Source organism: Molossus molossus, unplaced genomic scaffold, assembly GCF_014108415.1.
Source record: "Molossus molossus isolate mMolMol1 unplaced genomic scaffold, mMolMol1.p scaffold_m16_p_1, whole genome shotgun sequence".
Lineage (NCBI taxonomy): Eukaryota > Metazoa > Chordata > Mammalia > Chiroptera > Molossidae > Molossus > Molossus molossus.
The window spans coordinates 4,239,328-4,262,766 of NW_023425344.1; the positions used below are offsets into that span (position 1 = coordinate 4,239,328).

The window sequence follows — 23,439 nt, forward strand, 5'->3', positions numbered from 1 at the left end:
GTCTGCTCCGGCCGCCATAACAGAATACCCCAGACTGGGCGGCTTAAGCCACAGACGTTGTTCCTCACGGTTCTGGGGGCTGGCAGTCCCGGCTGTGGGCAGGGTTGTTTTCTCTGGAGCCCTCGCTCCTGGTGTGACAGCCCCTTGCTGCTGTGTCCTCGCCTGCCCTTCTCCCTGTGCACCAGCGTTGCCAGCGTCTCTTCCTCTTCTCATAAGGACACTGGTCCCACCGGATCGGGGCCCACCCTAGCTGCCTCATTTTAACTTACTTACCTCTTTAAAGGCCCCATTTCCAAAGAGAGTCACATTCTGAGGTCCTGGTGTTAGGGCTCCATATGAATTGGGGGAGGGTCACAATTCAGCCCATAGTACTGTCTGAAAGCTTGCGGGGCGAAGGGGATTTTCACTCTGTCTCCCTGCAAACACTGTCCTCTGCACCCCTGAGCCAGTCGCTAAAAGTGTATAAAGTACTCTGCAGCGAAGGGTGTTCAGAGTCCCTTTACCTCTCAATGGAGGTGCTCGTCTCGCCTCTGTTGGACTCACCAATACTGCCACCTCCCCCTGGAAGCCTTCCCAGATAACCAGGCTGAAGCGGCCCATCTCGCGCTCCCCACCCCTCTGCTGCACTGGATTGTAACCATCTGCCTACAGGCCTTTCCTCCTCATGAAGCCACGAGCCCCTCAGGGCAGGGACCTGCCCGAGTTACCTCTGTCCACCCAGTGCCCTGTGTAGGTCCCAGCTCAGAACGTTACCTCATGGGTCTGACGCTGCACAGGTGACTCCCATTTCCCTTTTCTTTTAAGAACCGAAGCCGTCTCTGTTGTTTGTCTCCAGACAAATAGGAGAAAACTTAATCGTTCCTGGTGGAGTGAAGACCATTGAGGCCAATGGGCGGATGGTTATTCCCGGAGGCATTGATGTCAACACGTACCTGCAGAAGCCCTTCCAGGGCATGACTGCCGCCGATGACTTCTTCCAAGGGACCAGGGCGGCGCTGGCGGGCGGAACCACGATGATCAGTGAGTGGCAGCTGACCTCAGGGACCTAGACTGTGACTTCTCTTCATCACCCGCATCAGCAACACACCAGTGCTCAGCGTGCACCAGACATTCCTTTCTCAGGGTGCCATTCACTGCACTTGTCACGCAGCCCTATCGTCAAGGCCACATGTGTGCCACTGGTGGCGCGCAGCATGGCTTTAGAGGCAACACAGACACTGACGTGTTAAAGTGTTTTAATGCATATTGAAATAAAGCAACTCGCACCTCGTGGATGTGACTGCTTAGGTTGAGACTGAAATCAAACTTTAGATTTTTAGAAACTGTGAATTGATTTAAGAAAAGCATTAAGTCCAACCTGTGTGGCTCAGTGGATTGAGTATCGTCCCATGGACTGAGAGGTCTCAGTGCGATTCTCAGTCAGGGCACATGGCCAGGTTGTGGGATCGATCCCCAGTAGGGGGCATGCTGGAGGCAGTCGATCAATGTTTCTCTCTCACATCAATGTTTCTATCTCTCTCTAAAAAAATCAGTAAAAACATATTTAAAAAAAGCATTAAGAAATGTATAATATGGGTTATAGGAAGATAAAGCAAAAAATTCCTAATCATGGTGTGCAGATGGCTAAAATTTTGGAACCAGTGACATAGGTACTATTAAGACACATGGGAGTAGAAGCTCAGAGAGGTGAAGTAACCTTCTCAAGGTTATATAGCTGGGAAGTGGTTGTATTAGTCAGTATTGCTGCCATAATGCTGCATAACAAATAGTCCCCCCAACAGATGCAGTGTGGGGTAATGGGAAAGAGATACTGCAGCTAACAGGACTCTGGGAATCTCCCCCTGCCTCTGCTCATTAGTTTTGTGACCTTGGACAAGTTCCTTACCCTCTTTGAGCCTCAGTTTCTTTATATGAAAATTGGGGATATTAATATTCACATCAGAGGATGGTTGTGAGGATTTAATGAGATAATTTATGTAAAGCCTCTGTGGCAGTATCTAGTACATAACAAGCATTCAAAAAATAGTTGTGATTAGTTGTGATGCTGCTGCTGAAGATGACAGTGATAGTAATTGGTGGTGATGATGATGGTAATGAAGACTAAAGAGGGTAGTGGCAATGTCACTCTTGATGATTATGATATGGTGACAATGATGATGGTAGGAGTGATGATGAAAAGGATCATGAGGATGAGGATGTTGATCTCAATAATGGAAGTAGTGGTGATGATGGTGGTGATGATGGTGATGGTGATGATGGTGGTGATGATGGTGGTGGTGGTGGTGGTGATGATGGTGGTGTTGATGGTGATGGTGGTGATGATGGTGATGATGATGGTGATGATAATGATGATAGTGATGGTGATGATGATGGTGGTGTTGATGGTGATGGTGATGATGATGGTGGTGATGATGGTGATGATGATGGTGGTGATGATGGTGATGATGATGATGGTGATGATGCTGATGGTGGTGATGATGGTGGTGATGGTGATGATGGTGATGGTGATGATGGTGGTGGTTATGATGGTGATGGTGGTGATGATGGTGATGATGATGATGATAGTGATGGTGATGATGATGATGGTAGTGTTGATGATGGTGATGATGATGATGGGGATGGTGGTGGTGATGGTGATGGTGGTGATGATGGTGGTGGTGATGATGTTGATGATGGTGATGGTGAGGATGATCGTGAAGATACTACCATTAGAACAACTTGGGTCCTAAGCATCTTGGAATGTGACACATTTTTCTGCCCCAGTTGACCATGTGGTCCCGGAACCTGGGTCCAGCCTGCTGACCTCCTTCGAGAAATGGCATGAAGCAGCCGATACCAAATCCTGCTGCGACTACTCCCTCCATGTGGACATCACAAGCTGGTATGATGGCATTCGGGAAGAGCTGGAGGTGCTGGTGCAGGACAAAGGTCAGCTAAAGCCCCAGATGGGGGCATAGTTCTGGAATCCCTGTTTCTTTGGTGGATCTGATTGCATGCAGTTCAAATCCCTTTATCTGCATGCCTTGAGCCCAACTGTGAGCTGCATACTGCGACATAAACCGTGGAAAAGCAGGACCCTCTTTAAGGAATCTGTTCTCCCTCAGGCCTTGGCGGTACCCCCTGTTCACAGAAGAAAGCCCGATTTAATTATCTGGGCACACAAGGCCCTCACTGATCTAACCTTAGTTTTCTTTCTCTGTCATAAACGCATCTGGGTGTTTGAGGTCCTGGATGCCATCTCTTAGAACCGGTTACACTGCTGGGCCTTTGCTCATGCTGTTCCCACCAGAAGGCCCTTTCTTCTATTCTGCTACCCAGCTCAACTATCACTCTCCCCAGGTTCCCCATTCAGAACTACTTCATCTCTTGCATATCCAGAGCTGGCGACTTGGGTTCTCTTGGGGCGCCTTGGCCACTGTCCTTGGATTACAGGACACTGGTTGTCTGGCTCTTCCACGAAACCCTGAGCTCTGTGAGGGAGGAGATTGTGTCTACACATCTCTGTATCCCACTCCGCTCCCCTCTGTACGGTCTCACACCTGGTGTCTCTGCAGAGAGTAGATTCTTTACGCTGTGCATTGCGTCGAATTGAACCGAAGACGCTTGGAAGCAGAGAGCAAGAGAACAGGACGAACCGGGCACCCGTGGTCCTTCTGGAAAGGGGCAGTTGTGGAGGATGTCTGAGGAGGCAGCCCCAAATGAATGAGATGCTTCAAGGAGAACTAGGGGGTGTTTTCAGGTTTAAAATAGATACGCCATGTTTTCTCATTATAAAAGCACCATTACCACAATACAAAAAAAAAATCAGAAAATTGAGAGAAGGAAAACATTTCTTTCCTCTTGTCCTCGTCTTATCGTTCGTGCTAAGGTTTATCACCTTCCATTCCCTGTCTGTTTAGACAGGTTTCTCCTTACACAGTTATATAATAGCAGTTACGTGGAATCCTTCTCATTACTTCACACTTTATGAGGAATCATTGCTCTTCATTAATAACTTTCTAACGGCTTGTAGCATGCAGTGTAATGGTAAATTTGCTTTGCTATTTTGTTTTTATGGGGCACTTAGGTTTTCTGTGTGCTTTACTCTTAAGTCGTGTTGTGGAGAACATCTTCCTATATGAACATTAGTTTGCCTCTCTAATTATTTCCAGAAGGGAGGTTGTGAGGTCAAGGTTTTAACAATTTTCAGGATCAGAACACTCAGTGTCAAATTACTTGGCTAAAAGGCGCCCCCACCCGGGCACACCCAGGCCCCCGTCTCTCTCCCTGTGTGTTCCCACCACTGGGCGCTATTGCTTCTGGGGAGTCCTTGATGATTCTGTGGGGGGAGCCCATCTCCGTTATACATGCTGTTCTCTAATTGCTGGTTACGTTAAATATGTTGTGTGTATTTTTCCCTGTATGAATGTGCGATTGTATTCTTGCCTTGGTGAGTCGGGGTTTCTAAGTGTGCCAGCCCCCCACGTCAAGAGGCGTGGGCCCTCGGCACAGTTGCTGCGAACCGCACGCACTGTGAACCGGCTCAGCATCCCAGGACATTACGGTTTAGTGCAGGAACCTCTTCAGCTGCAGTTTCTCTTCCCCTGGCTTCAGTTATGTGCAGTCAACTTGGGTCCGAAATATTAAATGGAAAATTGTAGACATAAAAAATTCATAACTTTCAAATAGCATGCTCTTCTGAGCAGCATGATGGCACCCCATGGCACCCTGCCCCAGACGTCAGCCATCCCTCCCTGCACCCTGTCCCAGACGTCAGCCATCCCTCCGTACAGCCTGCCCCAGACGTCAGCCATCCCTCCCTGCACCCTGCCCCAGACGGCAGCCATCCCTCCCTGCACCCTGCCCCAGACGTCAGCCATCCCCCCGTGCACCCTGCCCCAGACGTCAGCCATCCCCCCGTACACCCTGCCCCAGACGTCAGCCATCCCCCCGTACACCCTGCCCCAGACGTCAGCCATCCCTCCGTACACCCTGCCCCAGACGGCAGCCATCCCTCCCTGCACCCTGCCCCAGACGTCAGCCATCCCTCCGTACACCCTGCCCCAGACGTCAGCCATCCCTCCGTACACCCTGCCCCAGACGTCAGCCATCCCTCCCTGCACCCTGCCCCAGACGTCAGCCATCCCTCCATACACCCTGCCCCAGACGGCAGCCATCCCTCCCTGCACCCTGCCCCAGACGTCAGCCATCCCTCCGTACACCCTGCCCCAGACGTCAGCCATCCCTCCCTGCACCCTGCCCCAGACGTCAGCCATCCCTCCGTACACCCTGCCCCAGACGTCAGCCATCCCTCCATACACCCTGCCCCAGACGTCAGCCATCTGTTCATACACCCTGCCCCAGACAGCAGCCATCCCTCCCTGCACCCTGCCCCAGACGTCAGCCATCCCTCCGTACACCCTGCTCCAGACGGCAGCCATCCCTCCCTGCACCCTGCCCCAGACGTCAGCCATCCCTCCGTACACCCTGCCCCAGACGTCAGCCATCCCTCCATACACCCTGCCCCAGACGTCAGCCATCCCTCCGTACACCCTGCCCCAGACGTCAGCCATCTGTTCATACACCCTGCCCCAGACAGCAGCCATCCCTCCCTGCACCCTGCCCCAGACAGCAGCCATCCCTCCCTGCACCCTGCCCCAGACGGCAGCCATCCCTCCCTGCACCCTGCCCCAGACAGCAGCCATCCCTCCCTGCACCCTGCCCCAGACAGCAGCCATCCCTCCCTGCACCCTGCCCCAGACGGCAGCCATCCCTCCCTGCACCCTGCCCCAGACGGCAGCCATCCCTCCCTGCACCCTGCCCCAGACGTCAGCCATCCCTCCCTGCACCCTGCCCCAGACGTCAGCCATCCCTCCCTGCACCCTGCCCCAGACGTCAGCCATCCCTCCGTACAGCCTGCCCCAGACGGCAGCCATCCCTCTCTACACCCTGCCGGCCCCTCAGTGGCGGGGGACACTGATTGGTGATCAACTTGGCTGTGGCAGTATCGCAAGCGTGTGTTCGAGTCCCTTATTGTACTTCCCAGTGGCCCTGGAATGCAGGGGTGGTGCTGCTGGCAATCTGGATTTCCCAAAGAGAAGCTGTCAGGTGCTTCCTCCCAGTGAACAGGAGAAAGCTCTTGACTTAATAAGAACAAGGGGCTGGATGTGGACCTCGGGGGTTCCCTGCCGTGCTGCGTGGCAGTGACGGTGACAAGCTCGATCCAGGAGCACCAGGTGGCAGAGTCCCTGGCACCAACTCTGACGTTTTCCTTTCTAGAACGGGCAGATTTACCATCTCTGTCTGTCTGTCTGTCTGTCTCTCTGTCTCTCTCACTCTCTGTCTCTCTCTCACTGTCTCTCTCTCTCTGTCTCTCTCTGTCTCTCTCTCTCTGTCTCTCTCTCTCTCTGTCTCTCTCAGTGTCTCTCTCTCACTGTGTCTCTCTCTCTCTGTCTCTCTCAGTGTCTCTCTCTCACTGTGTCTCTCTCTGTCTCTCTCAGTGTCTCTCTCTCACTGTCTCTCTCTGTCTCTCTCAGTGTCTCTCTCTCACTGTCTCTCTCTGTCTCTCTCAGTGTCTCTCTCTCACTGTCTCTGTCTCTCTCTGTCTCTCTCACTGTCTCTCTCACTCTCTGTCTCTCTCTGTCTCTTCTCACAAGTGCACAATGAGGGGACTGTCACATGCTCTACAGGAAGCAGCAGGGTGTGGAAAGCCCCCAGCAGTCTGGGCACCTGGGATCAAGTACCACCCTCGCACTTCTTGGCCTTGTGACATTGGGCATTCACCTCACTGACCTCTCTGAGGCTGTCTCGTCGGCTCCTCCTCCTCCGTAGCATCGGGGCCATGGGAGGGCGTGATCCCGCAGTTAGTTCCCTAGCCAGAAGAAGGAAGCAGCCCATGCCCGTCTGTGGGTGAATGGACGTACAAAATACGGTCTGTCCACACGATGGAATGTTATTCGGCCTTAAAAAAGGATTTTCTGTCACTCACCACGCCATGGATGAACCTTCAGGACACGCTGCGTTGAAACAAGCCACTCGTAAAGGGGCAGAGGCTGTGTGGTTGCTCCCTAGGAGTCTGGGGGAGTCAGATTCAGAGAGAGAGCAGAATGCTGGGTGCCAGGGCTGGGGCAGGGGCACTTGGGGTCTGTTTCATGGGGACAGGGTTGCAGTTTTGCCAACAGGAAGAGTTCTGGAGATGGTGGAGGGGATGGTCGCAGTCCGGTGCGGATGTACTTCCTGCCCCTGAGCTGGACCCTAAGCAGTGGTTTGTGGACGAAAAGGGGGTTCTGTGGAAAGTAACCTCACAGGGTGATCCGATCATAAATCCCTAACTGGGCAGGTCACGGAGGGTAGTCTCCCTCAGGCATGTAACTTCTTTAGTAAAGGGCTCATCTTTGCCTGAAGCCAGCCCTGCCGCAGTGTCTGTGCCTCTGGGTAAACATGCCTTTGATGTCATGCGCCACCCTCGAGAGAGTGCGCGACCTTGTTAACTGTCCTGCGATCCCTTCCTGCCACCGACACCAAGGAGATGCCAACGTGAGAAACGTCCAAACCTGTAGAGAATTTTCGTAAGAGTTTATTTGAACCAAAGGGATGACAGATTTGGGGAGCATTTGAGATCTTGCTCCCCGGCACATGTCACCCATCTGGTTCAAGTCAACTCAAAAATGCTCTGAGGGTTTGGACGTTCCTTAGGCCGACAGGTTAAGACGGCACGTCCCACCCACGTTCTGTGTGTTTTACCACAACCGGTAAGAAAGAGCAGGTGTTGCTTTGCTCACAGCTCGGTGGGCGGGGCCAGGGGGGCTCAGCTGAGCTGCTCTGCTGCTCACCCGCCTGGGGCCCCCCGGGACTTGGGGCTGGGGCGCCTCTCTCCAGGCTGCAGCCGCTGTCCTGTGCTCCTCCGCTGTGGTTCCGAGAGGCTGAGAGTGACCTGCCCGCCCTCTGTGGCCGAGGCTTGGGCACCGCCACCTCTTGTCACTGTTGGCCAGGGCAGACCTCGACACCAGCCCATGTTCAAGGGCTGGTTGGGGAAACACACTCACACTCTGAATGGTAGTCGCTGCAAAACTTCCATGAAACTTTAAAAAATTAGCAGCCCGTGTAATGTCTTCCTATGTCTTATCCAAGAGATGATATTATTTGTTTGCTTCGTGCTTATTCCCAGTAGAATGTAGACAGGGGTCCTTCCTACCTTGTGTCTTGAGCTTCTAGAATGATGCTCACACACAGGAAGTCATCAGTAAATATCGGATGAGTGAGGTGGTAAGTGTTCCGTGAAAAGAGACTTCTGGGAAGTGCGCGCTGTTTACTGTCTTCTCGAACATTCTCAGCACACATGACCATGCAAACACCCTGCCGTTAAGAAACCTGTTGATTGTTGACGAATCCAGGTTTTCTTTGCCGACACAGACAGCGACATCCCCGCGTTGAGTGCAAACCACAGAGTCCCCCAGAGCTTGGCTGAAACTAAACAAGTGGGTTCGCTTTGGGCTGGAGATGTAACCCCAGGATCCTGTGCGGGGAGGTCTTTGCTCACCTAAGTTTTTCTCTCTGTGCCAGCTTCGTTCTCCCCACACCCTCCCCCTGCCCCCTCCCTCATCCCCACGGCGGTACGGAGCAGCCCATCCTTTGAGCGGGTGGACATCTGTTGTGGAGACCGGCCAGGTGCCCTTTGGTATGACCTGGGCTCAGTCTCTCCTGGTGGCTCAGCTGAGCATCAGGTACCCATCCACCAGCGGGCAGGGCCACAGGGTATGGACGTGGCTGCTTCCGGGCACAGGTGCAGAGGGGAAAGGGTACTTGCTAGAAAATGTAACAGTTCTGAGAACTGGGGGTGTGATGAATGGGCTGACGATGCAACAGGTGATCAGTCCATGGGTTAGGAGTGGGGTTCTGTGCTGCTCTCTGGGAGAACGGTGAGGATGGCCGGGGTGAGTGGGGAGCGCTGTGAGTACCAGGGCTGCTACACGGAGGGACTCATTTTGAGGCATATTCTCTAGCATTGGACAACGTACTTTTTATTTTTGAAATTTAAAAAATATTTTTAATTTTTATTCTCATGACCAAAGAAGTTTATTTACAGTCCACCCAGGTGTTTAAGCCAGACGCCCAGAAGTGTCCTATATTCTTACCTCCAGTGTGTCAGAAAGCCCGTGTTTTCTGTTCCCCGAGTGTACCCACTCTCTCCACCTCCGCGGCTCCCCCCGTTCGAGGTGCCACCGCTGGGCAACTCTGTACAAGGGGCTGCAATCCGAGCTTTGAACTTGAGTTACTTTGACCACAAATATGACCACATCTTTTTCTTATCTTCAGTAGGTAGCCATATTTTCTTCTTAAATTGTCTAAGACTACTGTTTGCCTTTAGTGTTCTTTGCTTCTTTGCTGTTACTTTAATCTTTTTTGGTGGTTGTTGTTTTTTGTTAATTCTCACCCTGAAGTAATTTTCCATTGATTTTTTTTTTAAGAGAGAGTGGAAAGGATGGGGGAGGGGGATCAAACTTTCAACCCAGGTATGTGCCCTTGAACAGGAATCGAACCTGAGACCCTTTGGTCTGAGAGCCGACGCTCTAGCTGCTGAGCCAAACCAGCCAGGGCTATTTGAATCTTTTAAACAAACCTAGACCAGATACAGAAAACCACACAAAGCAAAAATGTGGTTTTATGAGTTATTATGAGGTTACTCCAGTCAGTTAGAAAATTGAAGTGTACCCCACAGTCCCTTCTGGGTCCCAGTCCCAGTCACCCCCCTCCCCCCGCAGTAACCACTGTCCGGTGTTTTCAAACCTCTGCTGACTTTGTCGCAGATTTGTTTACGTTGTTGGGTTTTGCTTTTTATTTTGAGTTTTTAAGAATTAACATAGAGAAGGTTTTCATTTATAACAAGGCACATCTGGCATGATTTTTTTCACAGGAGTTTTTAATCTGAGGTAGTTTCACCTTATCTCCCCACCCCAAGTACTGGTTCTAGGGTGTTTTCATTATATCTACCATGTTATCCAATTATTATTTCTGCTTTTATTTACATTGTTTACTTCTCATTTCTGGAAATTTTCATTTCTTTTAAAATGTTTTATCATGGAAACTTCCTCTTCCCCTCCCCTTTAAAAAATCGTGAAGCAGCCTAGCTGATGTGGCTCAGTGGTTGAGCATCAACCCAGGCACCAAGAGGTCACTGGTTCGATTCCCGGTCAGGGCACCTGCCCAGGTTGTGGGCCTGATCCCCAGTGTGGGCATGCAGGAGATGGCCAGTTGATGTTCTCTCTCATCGATGTTTCTATCTCTCTCTCCCTCTCCCTTCCTCTCTCTCTAAAAATAAAGAAAAATAAATAAAACATATATATAAAAAAATAGTGAAACATTTAAGGCTATGAATTTACCTCTCACTTTGGTTTCACCTGTGTGCCCCTTGATATTTTGTCTGTGACTGATATACTGAGCGTTTGTTTTTGTATTTTAAAAAGGGTTTATCATGTGTAGCTGGTGTGGCTCAGGGATTGAGCTCCCTCCAATAGACTGAGAGGTCCCGGTTCGATTCCTGGTCAGGGCACATGCCCGGTTGCAGGCTTGATCCCCAGTAGGAGGTGTGCAGGAGGCAGCCAATTGATGTTTTTCTCTCATATCGATGTTTCCTTTCTCTCTCTCTAAAAAAAAAAAAAAGGGCTTATCTTTACAAGGAATATAATATCAACTAATTATCCTATTTTTATTTATGCCTACTTAATTAATTAGAAATGGATACTTTTATATCAATCTCTGAGGATTATTTTTTCTTTTAATTTTTCCAGATTTTTTTAGGGGGGAGGAGAAGGAAAATTTTTGTTGCTGAGCCATTTCACACAAGAAAAGCTTGTTGGCTTGTCTTCACTATTGCTCAGTATAACAGAAGTCCAATCCATTTACTCCTTTAGCCTTACATTCTTCATTTTTTTATCAGTGTTTTCTGATATCATTAACAAACATTACCTGCACAGTGCGTGTTATGAATGTGCAGGACGGAATAATGTAGAAGATGGGGTCCTTGTCTTCAAGCCACTCGAAGGTGAATTCGGGTCAAGTTCTCCCTCCCACCCCCCCTCCCTGTCCCTGCATCTCCTGACCTGGCCTATAGCCTCCTCATCCTCCTGCCTGCCTCCGTTTCTCCTTGCTGTTCTGCCCAGCCATTCTCCACTCTGCTTTCAGAAGAGTTTTTCTGAGACAGAAAGTCTGCCCACGTCACTGCCTGGAGCGCGTGGGCCGCACTGTAGATAGCAGTGACGGCTGTCTGTGAACGCCCTGCGTGTCGCTGAGCTGGACACTAAAATGGCTGTGACTGCGCACTTTGTCATTGGTATTTTACCATAAGAAAAAATACAGGGAACTCTGGCCTGTGTGGCTTAGCTGGTTGGCCATCGTCCCGGCCACCCAAAGGTTTCAGGCTTGATCCCAGGTAGGGGGCCTGCAGGAGGGTGCCGATCCATGTGTCGCGCTCACATTGATGTTTCTCGCTCTCCTTCTCCCTTCCTCTCTCTCAAAAAATCAGTAAAAAATCTTCACAAAAAATAGAGGGGATTAAATAAAAACCCACATGCTCCCTTCGCTTCAGCCACAGGACACTGTCTAGTACCCGTATACCTAGTGGCCCTTATGTTCCCACTGTCCATGTCCCTGCACGACCCTCCCTCTCAGCCGACAGTTCCCCTTCCTCTTCCCCCTCCTCCCCTTCACCTCCCTCCTCCCCTTCCCCTCCCTTCTCCCCTTCCAACTCCCCCTTCTCCCTCCCCTCTCCTCCTCTTCCTCCTCCTTTAGATTCAGCTCAGGTGTGACCCCCCCGAGGCCTCCTTTGTCCCATGCCCACGCACCCAGGCTGGGCATGTGCCCTCACTGAATTCTGATGGCCCCCTTCTGTCCTTGGCTACTCTGTACTGTGCTTATCAGTTTACAGGAAAGACATGCTTCATGTTTCTTAAATACATTTTTAAATTGATTTTAGAGAGAGAAAAAGGGGGGGGGGAGAGAGAGAAACATCAATGTGAGAGAGAAACATCGATTGGTTGCCTCCTGTACACGTGTTGACTGGGGATTGAGCCTGCAACCTGGGCATGTGCCCTGACCAGGAACCCAACCAGAGAGCTTCTGGTGCATGGGACGATGCTCAGCCAACTGAGCCACACCAGCCAGGGCTTAAATGCATTTTTCTGTTCTCTTTTTTATCTTGAACAGGCGTCAACTCCTTCCAAGTCTACATGGCCTATAAGGGTCTCTACCAAATGTCCGATAGCCAGGTAAGTCCTCCTGCACACCTGCTTCGTTCTCGTGTCTGCTCCACCGAAGCCCTGGTTGTAGACGGAGCCCAGCAGACCTTGGGTGCAGGTCCTCGAAAGTGCGTCACGTCTCCCGGTGCCTCCCCCGCTCTCTGCACCTGAAAGCACACGGTGTGTGTGAGGGGGCGTTGTCTTGCACATGTGGAGAACAAAGATAGGATTGAGAGCTCCGGAGAGCGAACACGGTGGCTTTGGTCCTCACGGGTGTGAAGGTCGGATTGCAGCTGCTTCAGGGGTGGGAGGAGGAACTGGGTAGTGGAAGAGGCCCGTATTAGCTAAATCCGGTGATGCTGGGCAGGTTGTATATTATGTGAGTATTAGCGTTACTGGAGAACATGGCCCCTCCTCCACCCCACTGTGATCTATCGAATGACATGGGTTACAACGTTGTAAAGAGGTATGCGTCTCCCGAGGTATGTGGGTGATTACGGGACAGGCTTAGTTTAGCAGGTTTAATTTTGCAATTTCAATAAAACAAAAGATGACTTCTCAGTGGTCACTGCCAACAGGCACTACGATGGAGCAAATCCAAACAAAGCCAAAGGCAGGGACAGGCACCGGGACCGAGAGTGCAGTCCTGCCCCACCCCGGCTCCTCAGGGGCAAGGGCAGATCCTTCCCAAGGCTGTGTGCATTGAACGAGACGTTCCATTGCTGCTTCTACCAGGGCCAGTGAGCGGTGGTGTGAGCAGAGGAGCGGTCTTTGCAATGACCCTGCTTGGCATTTTGATCTCACCCCAACCCCTGTGTATCCCTCCTCAGCTCTACGAAGCCTTCACCTTCCTTAAGGGGCTGGGCGCTGTGATCTTGGTGCACGCGGAAAATGGAGATTTGATAGCTCAGGTGAGTGGTGTGCAGTCTGCTCCTTGCTGCGATGAGATTGCAGAGGGTGTGGGCACCGAGTAGGGAGGTGACTGGGCAGTGACACCAAGCCAAGAAGTGGATGGCATATCAGATACTCCAGGCATCAGGCGCACACACACCATCTGCAGCGAGGCCTTTCCCAGTCCACATTGCCTCAGGAATCTGTTTGCTCATCTGTACAATGGGGGCAACATAACTGCCCTTCAGACCTTGGAGGGTATGGTCCTTTGCCTAATCTGCAGGGACAAGGGATTACACAAGGGTGTAGAGACCAGGAGGAGGCTGACTGGGAGCCTCTTGGAAGTCACCTACCACACACAGCTCAGTTTTACCTGGTTTCAAACTTTATAAAAATAGAACCATACAGTGTGTGCTATTATATCTGGCTTCTTTTGATCAGTGCTAGGTCTGTGAGATTCATTTCTGTTGACTCAAAGCAATAGCCTTTTATTTTTCATCCCAGTGTAGAATCCCACTGTGGGAGGATGTCACAATGTGTCCTCCTGTAGAATCCGACTGTGGGAGGATGTCACAATGTGTCCTCCTGTAGAATCCCGCTGTGGGAGGATGTCACAATGTGTCCTCCTGTAGAATCCCTCTGTGGGAGGCTGTCACAGTGTGTCCTCCTGTAGAATCCCTCTGTGGGAGGATGTCACTATGTGTCCACCTGTAGAATCCCTCTGTGGGAGTATATCACAATGTGTCCTCCTGTAGAATCCCTCTGTGGGAGTATATCACAGTGTGTCCTCCTGTAGAATCCCACTGTGGGAGTATATCACAATGTGTCCTCCTGTAGAATCCCTCTGTGGGAGTATATCACAATGTGCCCTCCTGTAGAATCCCTCTGTGGGAGTATATCACAATGTGTCCTGCTGTAGAATCCCTCTGTGGGAGGATGTCACAATGTGTTCTCCTGTAGAATCCCTCTGTGGGAGGATGTCACAGTGTGTCCTCCTGTAGAATCCGACTGTGGGAGGATGTCACAATGTGTCCTCCTGTAGAATCCCGCTGCGTGAGGATGTCACAATGTGTCCTCCTGTAGAATCCCTCTGTGGGAGGATGTCACAATGTGTCCTCCTGTAGAATCCCTCTGTGGGAGTATATCACAGTGTGTCCTCCTGTAGAATCCCGCTGCGTGAGGATGTCACAGTGTGTCCTCCTGTAGAATCCCTCTGTGGGAGGATGTCACAATGTGTCCTCCTGTAGAATCCCTCTGTGGGAGGATATCACAGTGTGTCCTCCTGTAGAATCCCTCTGTGGGAGTATATCACAATGTGTCCTCCTGTAGAATCCCTCTGTGGGAGTATATCACAATGTGTCCTCCTGTAGAATCCCTCTGTGGGAGTATACCACAATGTGTCCTCCTGTAGAATCCCTCTGTGGGAGGATATCACAATGTGTCCTCCTGTAGAATCCCTCTGTGGGAGGATGTCACAATGTGTCCTCCTGTAGAATCCCTCTGTGGGAGGATGTCACAATGTGTCCTCCTGTAGAATCCCTCTGTGGGAGTATATCACAATGTGTCCTCCTGTAGAATCCCGCTGTGGGAGTATATCACAATGTGTCCTCCTGTAGAATCCCTCTGTGGGAGTATATCACAATGTGTCCTCCTGTAGAATCCCTCTGTGGGAGTATATCACAATGTGTCCTCCTGTAGAATCCCTCTGTGGGAGTATATCACAATGTGTCCTCCTGTAGAATCCCTCTGTGGGAGGATGTCACAATGTGTCCTCCTGTAGAATCCCTCTGTGGGAGGCTGTCACAGTGTGTCCTCCTGTAGAATCCCTCTGTGGGAGTATATCACAATGTGTCCTCCTGTAGAATCCCGCTGTGGGAGTATATCACAATGTGTCCTCCTGTAGAATCCCTCTGTGGGAGGATGTCACAATGTGTCCTCCTGTAGAATCCCGCTGTGGGAGTATATCACAGTGTGTCCTCCTGTAGAATCCCTCTGTGGGAGGATGTCACAGTGTGTCCTCCTGTAGAATCCCTCTGTGGGAGGCTGTCACAGTGTGTCCTCCTGTAGAATCCCTCTGTGGGAGGATGTCACAATGTGTCCTCCTGTAGAATCCCTCTGTGGGAGGATGTCACAATGTGTCCTCCTGTAGAATCCCTCTGTGGGAGTATATCACAATGTGTCCTCCTGTAGAATCCCTCTGTGGGAGTATATCACAATGTGTCCTCCTGTAGAATCCCTCTGTGGGAGGATGTCACAATGTGTCCTCCTGTAGAATCCCTCTGTGGGAGTATATCACAATGTGTCCTCCTGTAGAATCCCACTGTGGGAGTATATCACAATATGTCCTCCTGTAGAATCCCTCTGTGGGAGTATATCACAATGTGTCCTCCTGTAGAATCCCTCTGTGGGAGTATATCACAATGTGTCCTCCTGTAGAATCCCTCTGTGGGAGGCTGTCACAATGTGTCCTCCTGTAGAATCCCTCTGTGGGAGTATATCACAATGTGTCCTCCTGTAGAATCCCTCTGTGGGAGGATATCACAATGTGTCCTCCTGTAGAATCCCTCTGTGGGAGGATATCACAATGTGTCCTCCTGTAGAATCCCTCTGTGGGAGTATATCACAATGTGTCCTCCTGTAGAATCCCTCTGTGGGAGGATATCACAATGTGTCCTCCTGTAGAATCCCTCTGTGGGAGTATATCACAATGTGTCCTCCTGTAGAATCCCTCTGTGGGAGTATGTCACAGTGTGTCCTCCTGTAGAATCCCTCTGTGGGAGGCTGTCACAGTGTGTCCTCCTGTAGAATCCCTCTGTGGGAGGCTGTCACAATGTGTCCTCCTGTAGAATCCCTCTGTGGGAGGATGTCACAATGTGTCCTCCTGTAGAATCCCTCTGTGGGAGTATATCACAATGTGTCCTCCTGTAGAATCCCTCTGTGGGAGGATGTCACAATGTGTCCTCCTGTAGAATCCCTCTGTGGGAGTATATCACAATGTGTCCTCCTGTAGAATCCCACTGTGGGAGTATATCACAATGTGTCCTCCTGTAGAATCCCTCTGTGGGAGTATATCACAATGTGTCCTCCTGTAGAATCCCTCTGAGGGAGTATATCACAATGTGTCCTCCTGTAGAATCCCACTGTGGGAGTATATCACAATGTGTCCTCCTGTAGAATCCCTCTGTGGGAGTATATCACAATGTGTCCTCCTGTAGAATCCCACTGTGGGAGTATATCACAATGTGTCCTCCTGTAGAATCCCTCTGTGGGAGTATATCACAATGTGTCCTCCTGTAGAATCCCTCTGTGGGAGTATATCACAATGTGTCCTCCTGTAGAATCCCTCTGTGGGAGTATATCACAATGTGTCCTCCTGTAGAATCCCACTGTGGGAGTATATCACAATGTGTCCTCCTGTAGAATCCCTCTGTGGGAGTATATCACAATGTGTCCTCCTGTAGAATCCCACTGTGGGAGTATATCACAATGTGTCCTCCTGTAGAATCCCTCTGTGGGAGTATATCACAATGTGTCCTCCTGTAGAATCCCTCTGTGGGAGTATATCACAATGTGTCCTCCTGTAGAATCCCTCTGTGGGAGTATATCACAATGTGTCCTCCTGTAGAATCCCATTGTGGGAGTATATCACAATGTGTCCTCCTGTAGAATCCCTCTGTGGGAGGATGTCACAGTGTGTCCTCCTGTAGAATCCCTCTGTGGGAGGATATCACAGTGTGTCCTCCTGTAGAATCCCTCTGTGGGAGTATATCACAATGTGTCCTCCTGTAGAATCCCTCTGTGGGAGGATGTCACAGTGTGTCCTCCTGTAGAATCCCTCTGTGGGAGGCTGTCACAGTGTGTCCTCCTGTAGAATCCCTCTGTGGAGGATGTCACAATGTGTCCTCCTGTAGAATCCCTCTGTGGGAGGATGTCACAATGTGTCCTCCTGTAGAATCCCTCTGTGGGAGTATATCACAATGTGTCCTCCTGTAGAATCCCTCTGTGGGAGGATGTCACAATGTGTCCTCCTGTAGAATCCCTCTGTGGGAGTATATCACAATGTGTCCTCCTGTAGATCCCACTGTGGGAGTATATCACAATGTGTCCCTCCTGTAGAATCCCTCTGTGGGAGTATATCACAATGTGTCCTCCTGTAGAATCCCTCTGTGGGAGTATATCACAATGTGTCCTCCTGTAGAATCCCACTGTGGGAGTATATCACAGTGTGTCCTCCTGTAGAATCCCTCTGTGGGAGTATATCACAATGTGTCCTCCTGTAGAATCCCTCTGTGGGAGTATATCACAGTGTGTCCTCCTGTAGAATCCCTCTGTGGGAGGCTGTCACAGTGTGTCCTCCTGTAGAATCCCTCTGTGGGAGGATGTCACAATGTGTCCTCCTGTAGAATCCCACTGTGGGAGTATATCACAATGTGTCCTCCTGTAGAATCCCTCTGTGGGAGTATATCACAATGTGTCCTCCTGTAGAATCCCTCTGTGGGAGTATATCACAATGTGTCCTCCTGTAGAATCCCTCTGTGGGAGGATGTCACAATGTGTCCTCCTGTAGAATCCCTCTGTGGGAGTATATCACAATGTGTCCTCCTGTAGAATCCCACTGTGGGAGTATATCACAATGTGTCCTCCTGTAGAATCCCTCTGTGGGAGTATATCACAATGTGTCCTCCTGTAGAATCCCTCTGTGGGAGTATATCACAATGTGTCCTCCTGTAGAATCCCTCTGTGGGAGTATATCACAATGTGTCCTCCTGTAGAATCCCGCTGTGGGAGTATATCACAATGTGCCCTCCTGTAGAATCCCTCTGTGGGAGTATATCACAGTGTGTCCTCCTGTAGAATCCCGCTGTGGGAGTATATCACAGTGTGTCCTCCTGTAGAATCCCTCTGTGGGAGTATATCACAGTGTGTCCTCCTGTAGAATCCCTCTGTGGGAGGATATCACAATGTGTCCTCCTGTAGAATCCCTCTGTGGGAGTATATCACAGTGTGTCCTCCTGTAGAATCCCTCTGTGGGAGTATATCCCAATGTGTCCTCCTGTAGAATCCCTCTGTGGGAGTATATCCCAGTGTGTCCTCCTGTAGAATCCCTCTGTGGGAGTATATCCCAATGTGTCCTCCTGTAGAATCCCTCTGTGGGAGTATATCCCAATGTGTCCTCCTGTAGAATCCCTCTGTGGGAGTATATCACAGTGTGTCCTCCTGTAGAATCCCTCTGTGGGAGTATATCACAATGTGTCCTCCTGTAGAATCCCGCTGTGGGAGTATATCACAATGTGTCCTCCTGTAGAATCCCTCTGTGGGAGTATATCACAATGTGTCCTCCTGTAGAATCCTCTGTGGTAGTATATCACAGTGTGTCCTCTGTAGAACCCCTGTGGGAGTATATCACAGTGTGTCCTCCTGTAGAATCCCTCTGTGGGAGTATATCACAGTGTGTCCTCCTGTAGAATCCCGCTGTGGGAGTATATCACAGTGTGTCCTCCTGTAGAATCCCGCTGTGGGAGTATATCACAGTGTGTCCTCCTGTAGAATCCCTCTGTGGGAGAATATCACAGTGTGTCCTCCTGTAGAATCCCGCTGTGGGAGTATATCACAGTGTGTCCTCCTGTAGAATCCCTCTGTTGGAGTATATCACAATGTGTCCTCCTGTAGAATCCCTCTGTGGGAGTATATCACAGTGTGTCCTCCTGTAGAATCCCATTGTGGGAGTATATCACAATGTGTCCTCCTGTAGAATCCCTCTGTGGGAGGATATCACAGTGTGTCCTCCTGTAGAATCCCTCTGTGGGAGTATATCACAATGTGTCCTCCTGTAGAATCCCTCTGTGGGAGGATGTCACAGTGTGTCCTCCTGTAGAATCCCTCTGTGGGAGGCTGTCACAGTGTGTCCTCCTGTAGAATCCCTCTGTGGGAGGCTGTCACAATGTGTCCTCCTGTAGAATCCCTCTGTGGGAGGATGTCACAATGTGTCCTCCTGTAGAATCCCTCTGTGGGAGTATATCACAATGTGTCCTCCTGTAGAATCCCTCTGTGGGAGGATGTCACAATGTGTCCTCCTGTAGAATCCCTCTGTGGGAGTATATCACAATGTGTCCTCCTGTAGAATCCCACTGTGGGAGTATATCACAATGTGTCCTCCTGTAGAATCCCTCTGTGGGAGTATATCACAATGTGTCCTCCTGTAGAATCCCTCTGTGGGAGTATATCACAATGTGTCCTCCTGTAGAATCCCACTGTGGGAGTATATCACAGTGTGTCCTCCTGTAGATCCCTCTGTGGGAGTATATCACAATGTGTCCTCCTGTAGAATCCCTCTGTGGGAGTATATCACAGTGTGTCCTCCTGTAGAATCCCTCTGTGGGAGGCTGTCACAGTGTGTCCTCCTGTAGAATCCCTCTGTGGGAGGATGTCACAATGTGTCCTCCTGTAGAATCCCACTGTGGGAGTATATCACAATGTGTCCTCCTGTAGAATCCCTCTGTGGAGTATATCACAATGTGTCCTCCTGTAGAATCCCTCTGTGGGAGTATATCACAATGTGTCCTCCTGTAGAATCCCTCTGTGGGAGGATGTCACAATGTGTCCTCCGTAGAATCCCTCTGTGGGAGTATATCACATGTGTCCTCCTGTAGAATCCCACTGTGGGAGTATATCACAATGTGTCCTCCTGTAGAATCCCTCTGTGGGAGTATATCACAATGTGTCCTCCTGTAGAATCCCTCTGTGGGAGTATATCACAATGTGTCCTCCTGTAGAATCCCTCTGTGGGAGTATATCACAATGTGTCCTCCTGTAGAATCCCGCTGTGGGAGTATATCACAATGTGCCCTCCTGTAGAATCCCTCTGTGGGAGTATATCACAGTGTGTCCTCCTGTAGAATCCCGCTGTGGGAGTATATCACAGTGTGTCCTCCTGTAGAATCCCTCTGTGGGAGTATATCACAGTGTGTCCTCCTGTAGAATCCCTCTGTGGGAGGATATCACAATGTGTCCTCCTGTAGAATCCCTCTGTGGGAGTATATCACAGTGTGTCCTCCTGTAGAATCCCTCTGTGGGAGTATATCCCAATGTGTCCTCCTGTAGAATCCCTCTGTGGGAGTATATCCCAGTGTGTCCTCCTGTAGAATCCCTCTGTGGGAGTATATCCCAATGTGTCCTCCTGTAGAATCCCTCTGTGGGAGTATATCCCAATGTGTCCTCCTGTAGAATCCCTCTGTGGGAGTATATCACAGTGTGTCCTCCTGTAGAATCCCGCTGTGGGAGTATATCACAATGTGTCCTCCTGTAGAATCCCTCTGTGGGAGTATATCACAATGTGTCCTCCTGTAGAATCCCGCTGTGGGAGTATATCACAATGTGTCCTCCTGTAGAATCCCTCTGTGGGAGTATATCACAATGTGTCCTCCTGTAGAATCCCTCTGTGGTAGTATATCACAGTGTGTCCTCTTGTAGAACCCCCTGTGGGAGTATATCACAGTGTGTCCTCCTGTAGAATCCCTCTGTGGGAGTATATCACAGTGTGTCCTCCTGTAGAATCCCGCTGTGGGAGTATATCACAGTGTGTCCTCCTGTAGAATCCCGCTGTGGGAGTATATCACAGTGTGTCCTCCTGTAGAATCCCTCTGTGGGAGAATATCACAGTGTGTCCTCCTGTAGAATCCCGCTGTGGGAGTATATCACAGTGTGTCCTCCTGTAGAATCCCTCTGTTGGAGTATATCACAATGTGTCCTCCTGTAGAATCCCTCTGTGGGAGTATATCACAGTGTGTCCTCCTGTAGAATCCCTCTGTGGGAGTATATCACAGTGTGTCCTCCTGTAGAATCCCTCTGTGGGAGTATATCACAGTGTGTCCTCCTGTAGAATCTCTCTGTGGGAGTATATCACAGTGTGTCCTCCTGTAGAATCCCTCTGTGGGAGGATGTCACAGTGTGTCCTCCTGTAGAATCCCTCTGTGGGAGTATATCACAGTGTGTCCTCCTATAGAATCCCGCTGTGGGAGTATATCACAATGTGGCCTCCTGTAGAATCCCTCTGTGGGAGTATATCACAGTGTGTCCTCCTGTAGAATCCCTCTGTGGGAGTATATCACAGTGTGTCCTCCTATAGAATCCCGCTGTGGGAGTATATCACAATGTGTCCTCCTGTAGAATCCCTCTGTGGGAGTATATCACAGTGTGTCCTCCTGTAGAATCCCTCTGTGGGAGTATATCACAGTGTGTCCTCCTGTAGAATCCCTCTGTGGGAGTATATCACAGTGTGTCCTCCTGTAGAATCCCTCTGTGGTAGTATATCACAGTGTGTCCTCCTGTAGAATCCCTCTGTGGGAGTATATCACAGTGTGTCCTCCTGTAGAATCCCTCTGTGGGAGTATATCACAGTGTGTCCTCCTGTAGAATCCCTCTGTGGGAGGATATCACAGTGTGTCCTCCTGTAGAATCCCTCTGTGGGAGGATGTCACAATGTGTCCTCCTGTAGAATCCCTCTGTGGGAGTATATCACAATGTGTCCTCCTGTAGAATCCCTCTGTGGGAGTATATCACAATGTGTCCTCCTGTAGAATCCCTCTGTGGGAGGATGTCACAATGTGTCCTCCTGTAGAATCCCTCTGTGGGAGTATATCACAATGTGTCCTCCTGTAGAATCCCTCTGTGGGAGTATATCACAGTGTGTCCTCCTGTAGAATCCCTCTGGGGGAGTATATCACAGTGTGTCCTCCTGTAGAATCCCACTGCGGGAGGATGTCACAATGTGTCCTCCTGTAGAATCCCTCTGTGGGAGTATATCACAGTGCGTCCTCCTGTAGAATCCCGCTGTGGGAGTATATCACAATGTGTCCTCCAGTAGAATCCCTCTGTGGGAGGATGTCACAATGTGTCCTCCTGTAGAATCCCGCTGTGGGAGTATATCACAGTGTGTCCTCCTGTAGAATCCCTCTGTGGGAGTATATTACAGTGTGTCCTCCTATAGAATCCCTCTGTGGGAGTATATCACAATGTGTCCTCCTGTAGAATCCCTCTGTGGGAGGATGTCACAATGTGTCCTCCTGTAGAATCCCTCTGTGGGAGGATGTCACAATGTGTCCTCCTGTAGAATCCCTCTGTGGGAGTATATCACAGTGTGTCCTCCTGTAGAATCCCACTGCGGGAGGATGTCACAATGTGTCCTCCTTAAGAATCCCTCTGTGGGAGTATATCACAATGTGTCCTCCTGTAGAATCCCTCTGTGGGAGTATATCACAGTGTGTCCTCCTGTAGAATCCCGCTGTAGGAGTATATCACAGTGTGCCCTCCTGTAGAATCCCTCTGTGGGAGGATGTCACAATGTGTCCTCCTGTAGAATCCCTCTGTGGGAGTATATCACAATGTGTCCTCCTGTAGAATCCCTCTGTGGGAGTATATCACAGTGTGTCCTCCTGTAGAATCCCTCTGGGGGAGTATATCACAGTGTGTCCTCCTGTAGAATCCCACTGCGGGAGGATGTCACAATGTGTCCTCCTGTAGAATCCCTCTGTGGGAGTATATCACAGTGTGTCCTCCTGTAGAATCCCGCTGTGGGAGTATATCACAATGTGTCCTCCAGTAGAATCCCTCTGTGGGAGGATGTCACAATGTGTCCTCCTGTAGAATCCCGCTGTGGGAGTATATCACAGTGTGTCCTCCTGTAGAATCCCTCTGTGGGAGTATATTACAGTGTGTCCTCCTATAGAATCCCTCTGTGGGAGTATATCACAATGTGTCCTCCAGTAGAATCCCTCTGTGGGAGTATATCACAGTGTGTCCTCCTGTAGAATCCATCTGTGGGAGTATATCACAATGTATCCTCTGTAGAATCCCTCTGTGGGAGTATATCACAATGTGTCCTCCTGTAGAATCCCTCTGTGGGAGTATATCACAGTGTATCCTCTGTAGAATCCCTCTGTGGGAGTATATCACAGTGTGTCCTCCTGTAGAATCCATCTGTGGGAGTATATCACACTGTGTCCTCCTGTAGAATCCCTCTGTGGGAGTATATCACAGTGTATCCTCTGTAGAATCCCTATGTGGGAGTATATCACAATGTGTCCTCCTGTAGAATCCCGCTGCGGGGGGCTGTCATGATGGTTCCTCCAGGTGATGTGTATCTGGATAGTTTTAAATTGGGGGCTATTATGTTTAAAGTTTTCATGAACCTCCTGGATCTGTCTTTTGGTAAACCTGCGTTCACATTTCTGTTAGTATATCCCTAGGTGCAGGGCTGCTGGTGATGGCTGTGTGTTAGTCAGCATCAGTAGTTACTGCTGGACAGTTTTCCAGAAGGTCCAGCTGACACTCTCACCAG

The 23,439-nt window shown here is 50.2% G+C and overlaps 1 protein-coding gene across 2 annotated transcripts in view; it reads left to right on the forward strand.

Annotated features, from left to right (window-relative positions):
• Nucleotides 1–23,439, forward strand: part of CRMP1 (collapsin response mediator protein 1) — a 58,277-nt gene that overhangs the window by 20,626 nt on the left and 14,212 nt on the right. For both annotated transcript variants that reach the window (XM_036260301.1, XM_036260310.1), the window contains exons 3-6: nucleotides 836–1,020; nucleotides 2,764–2,928; nucleotides 12,181–12,242; nucleotides 13,043–13,123. In XM_036260301.1, the coding sequence (XP_036116194.1) occupies nucleotides 836–1,020; nucleotides 2,764–2,928; nucleotides 12,181–12,242; nucleotides 13,043–13,123 (493 nt within the window). The remainder of the gene's footprint in view (nucleotides 1–835; nucleotides 1,021–2,763; nucleotides 2,929–12,180; nucleotides 12,243–13,042; nucleotides 13,124–23,439) is intronic.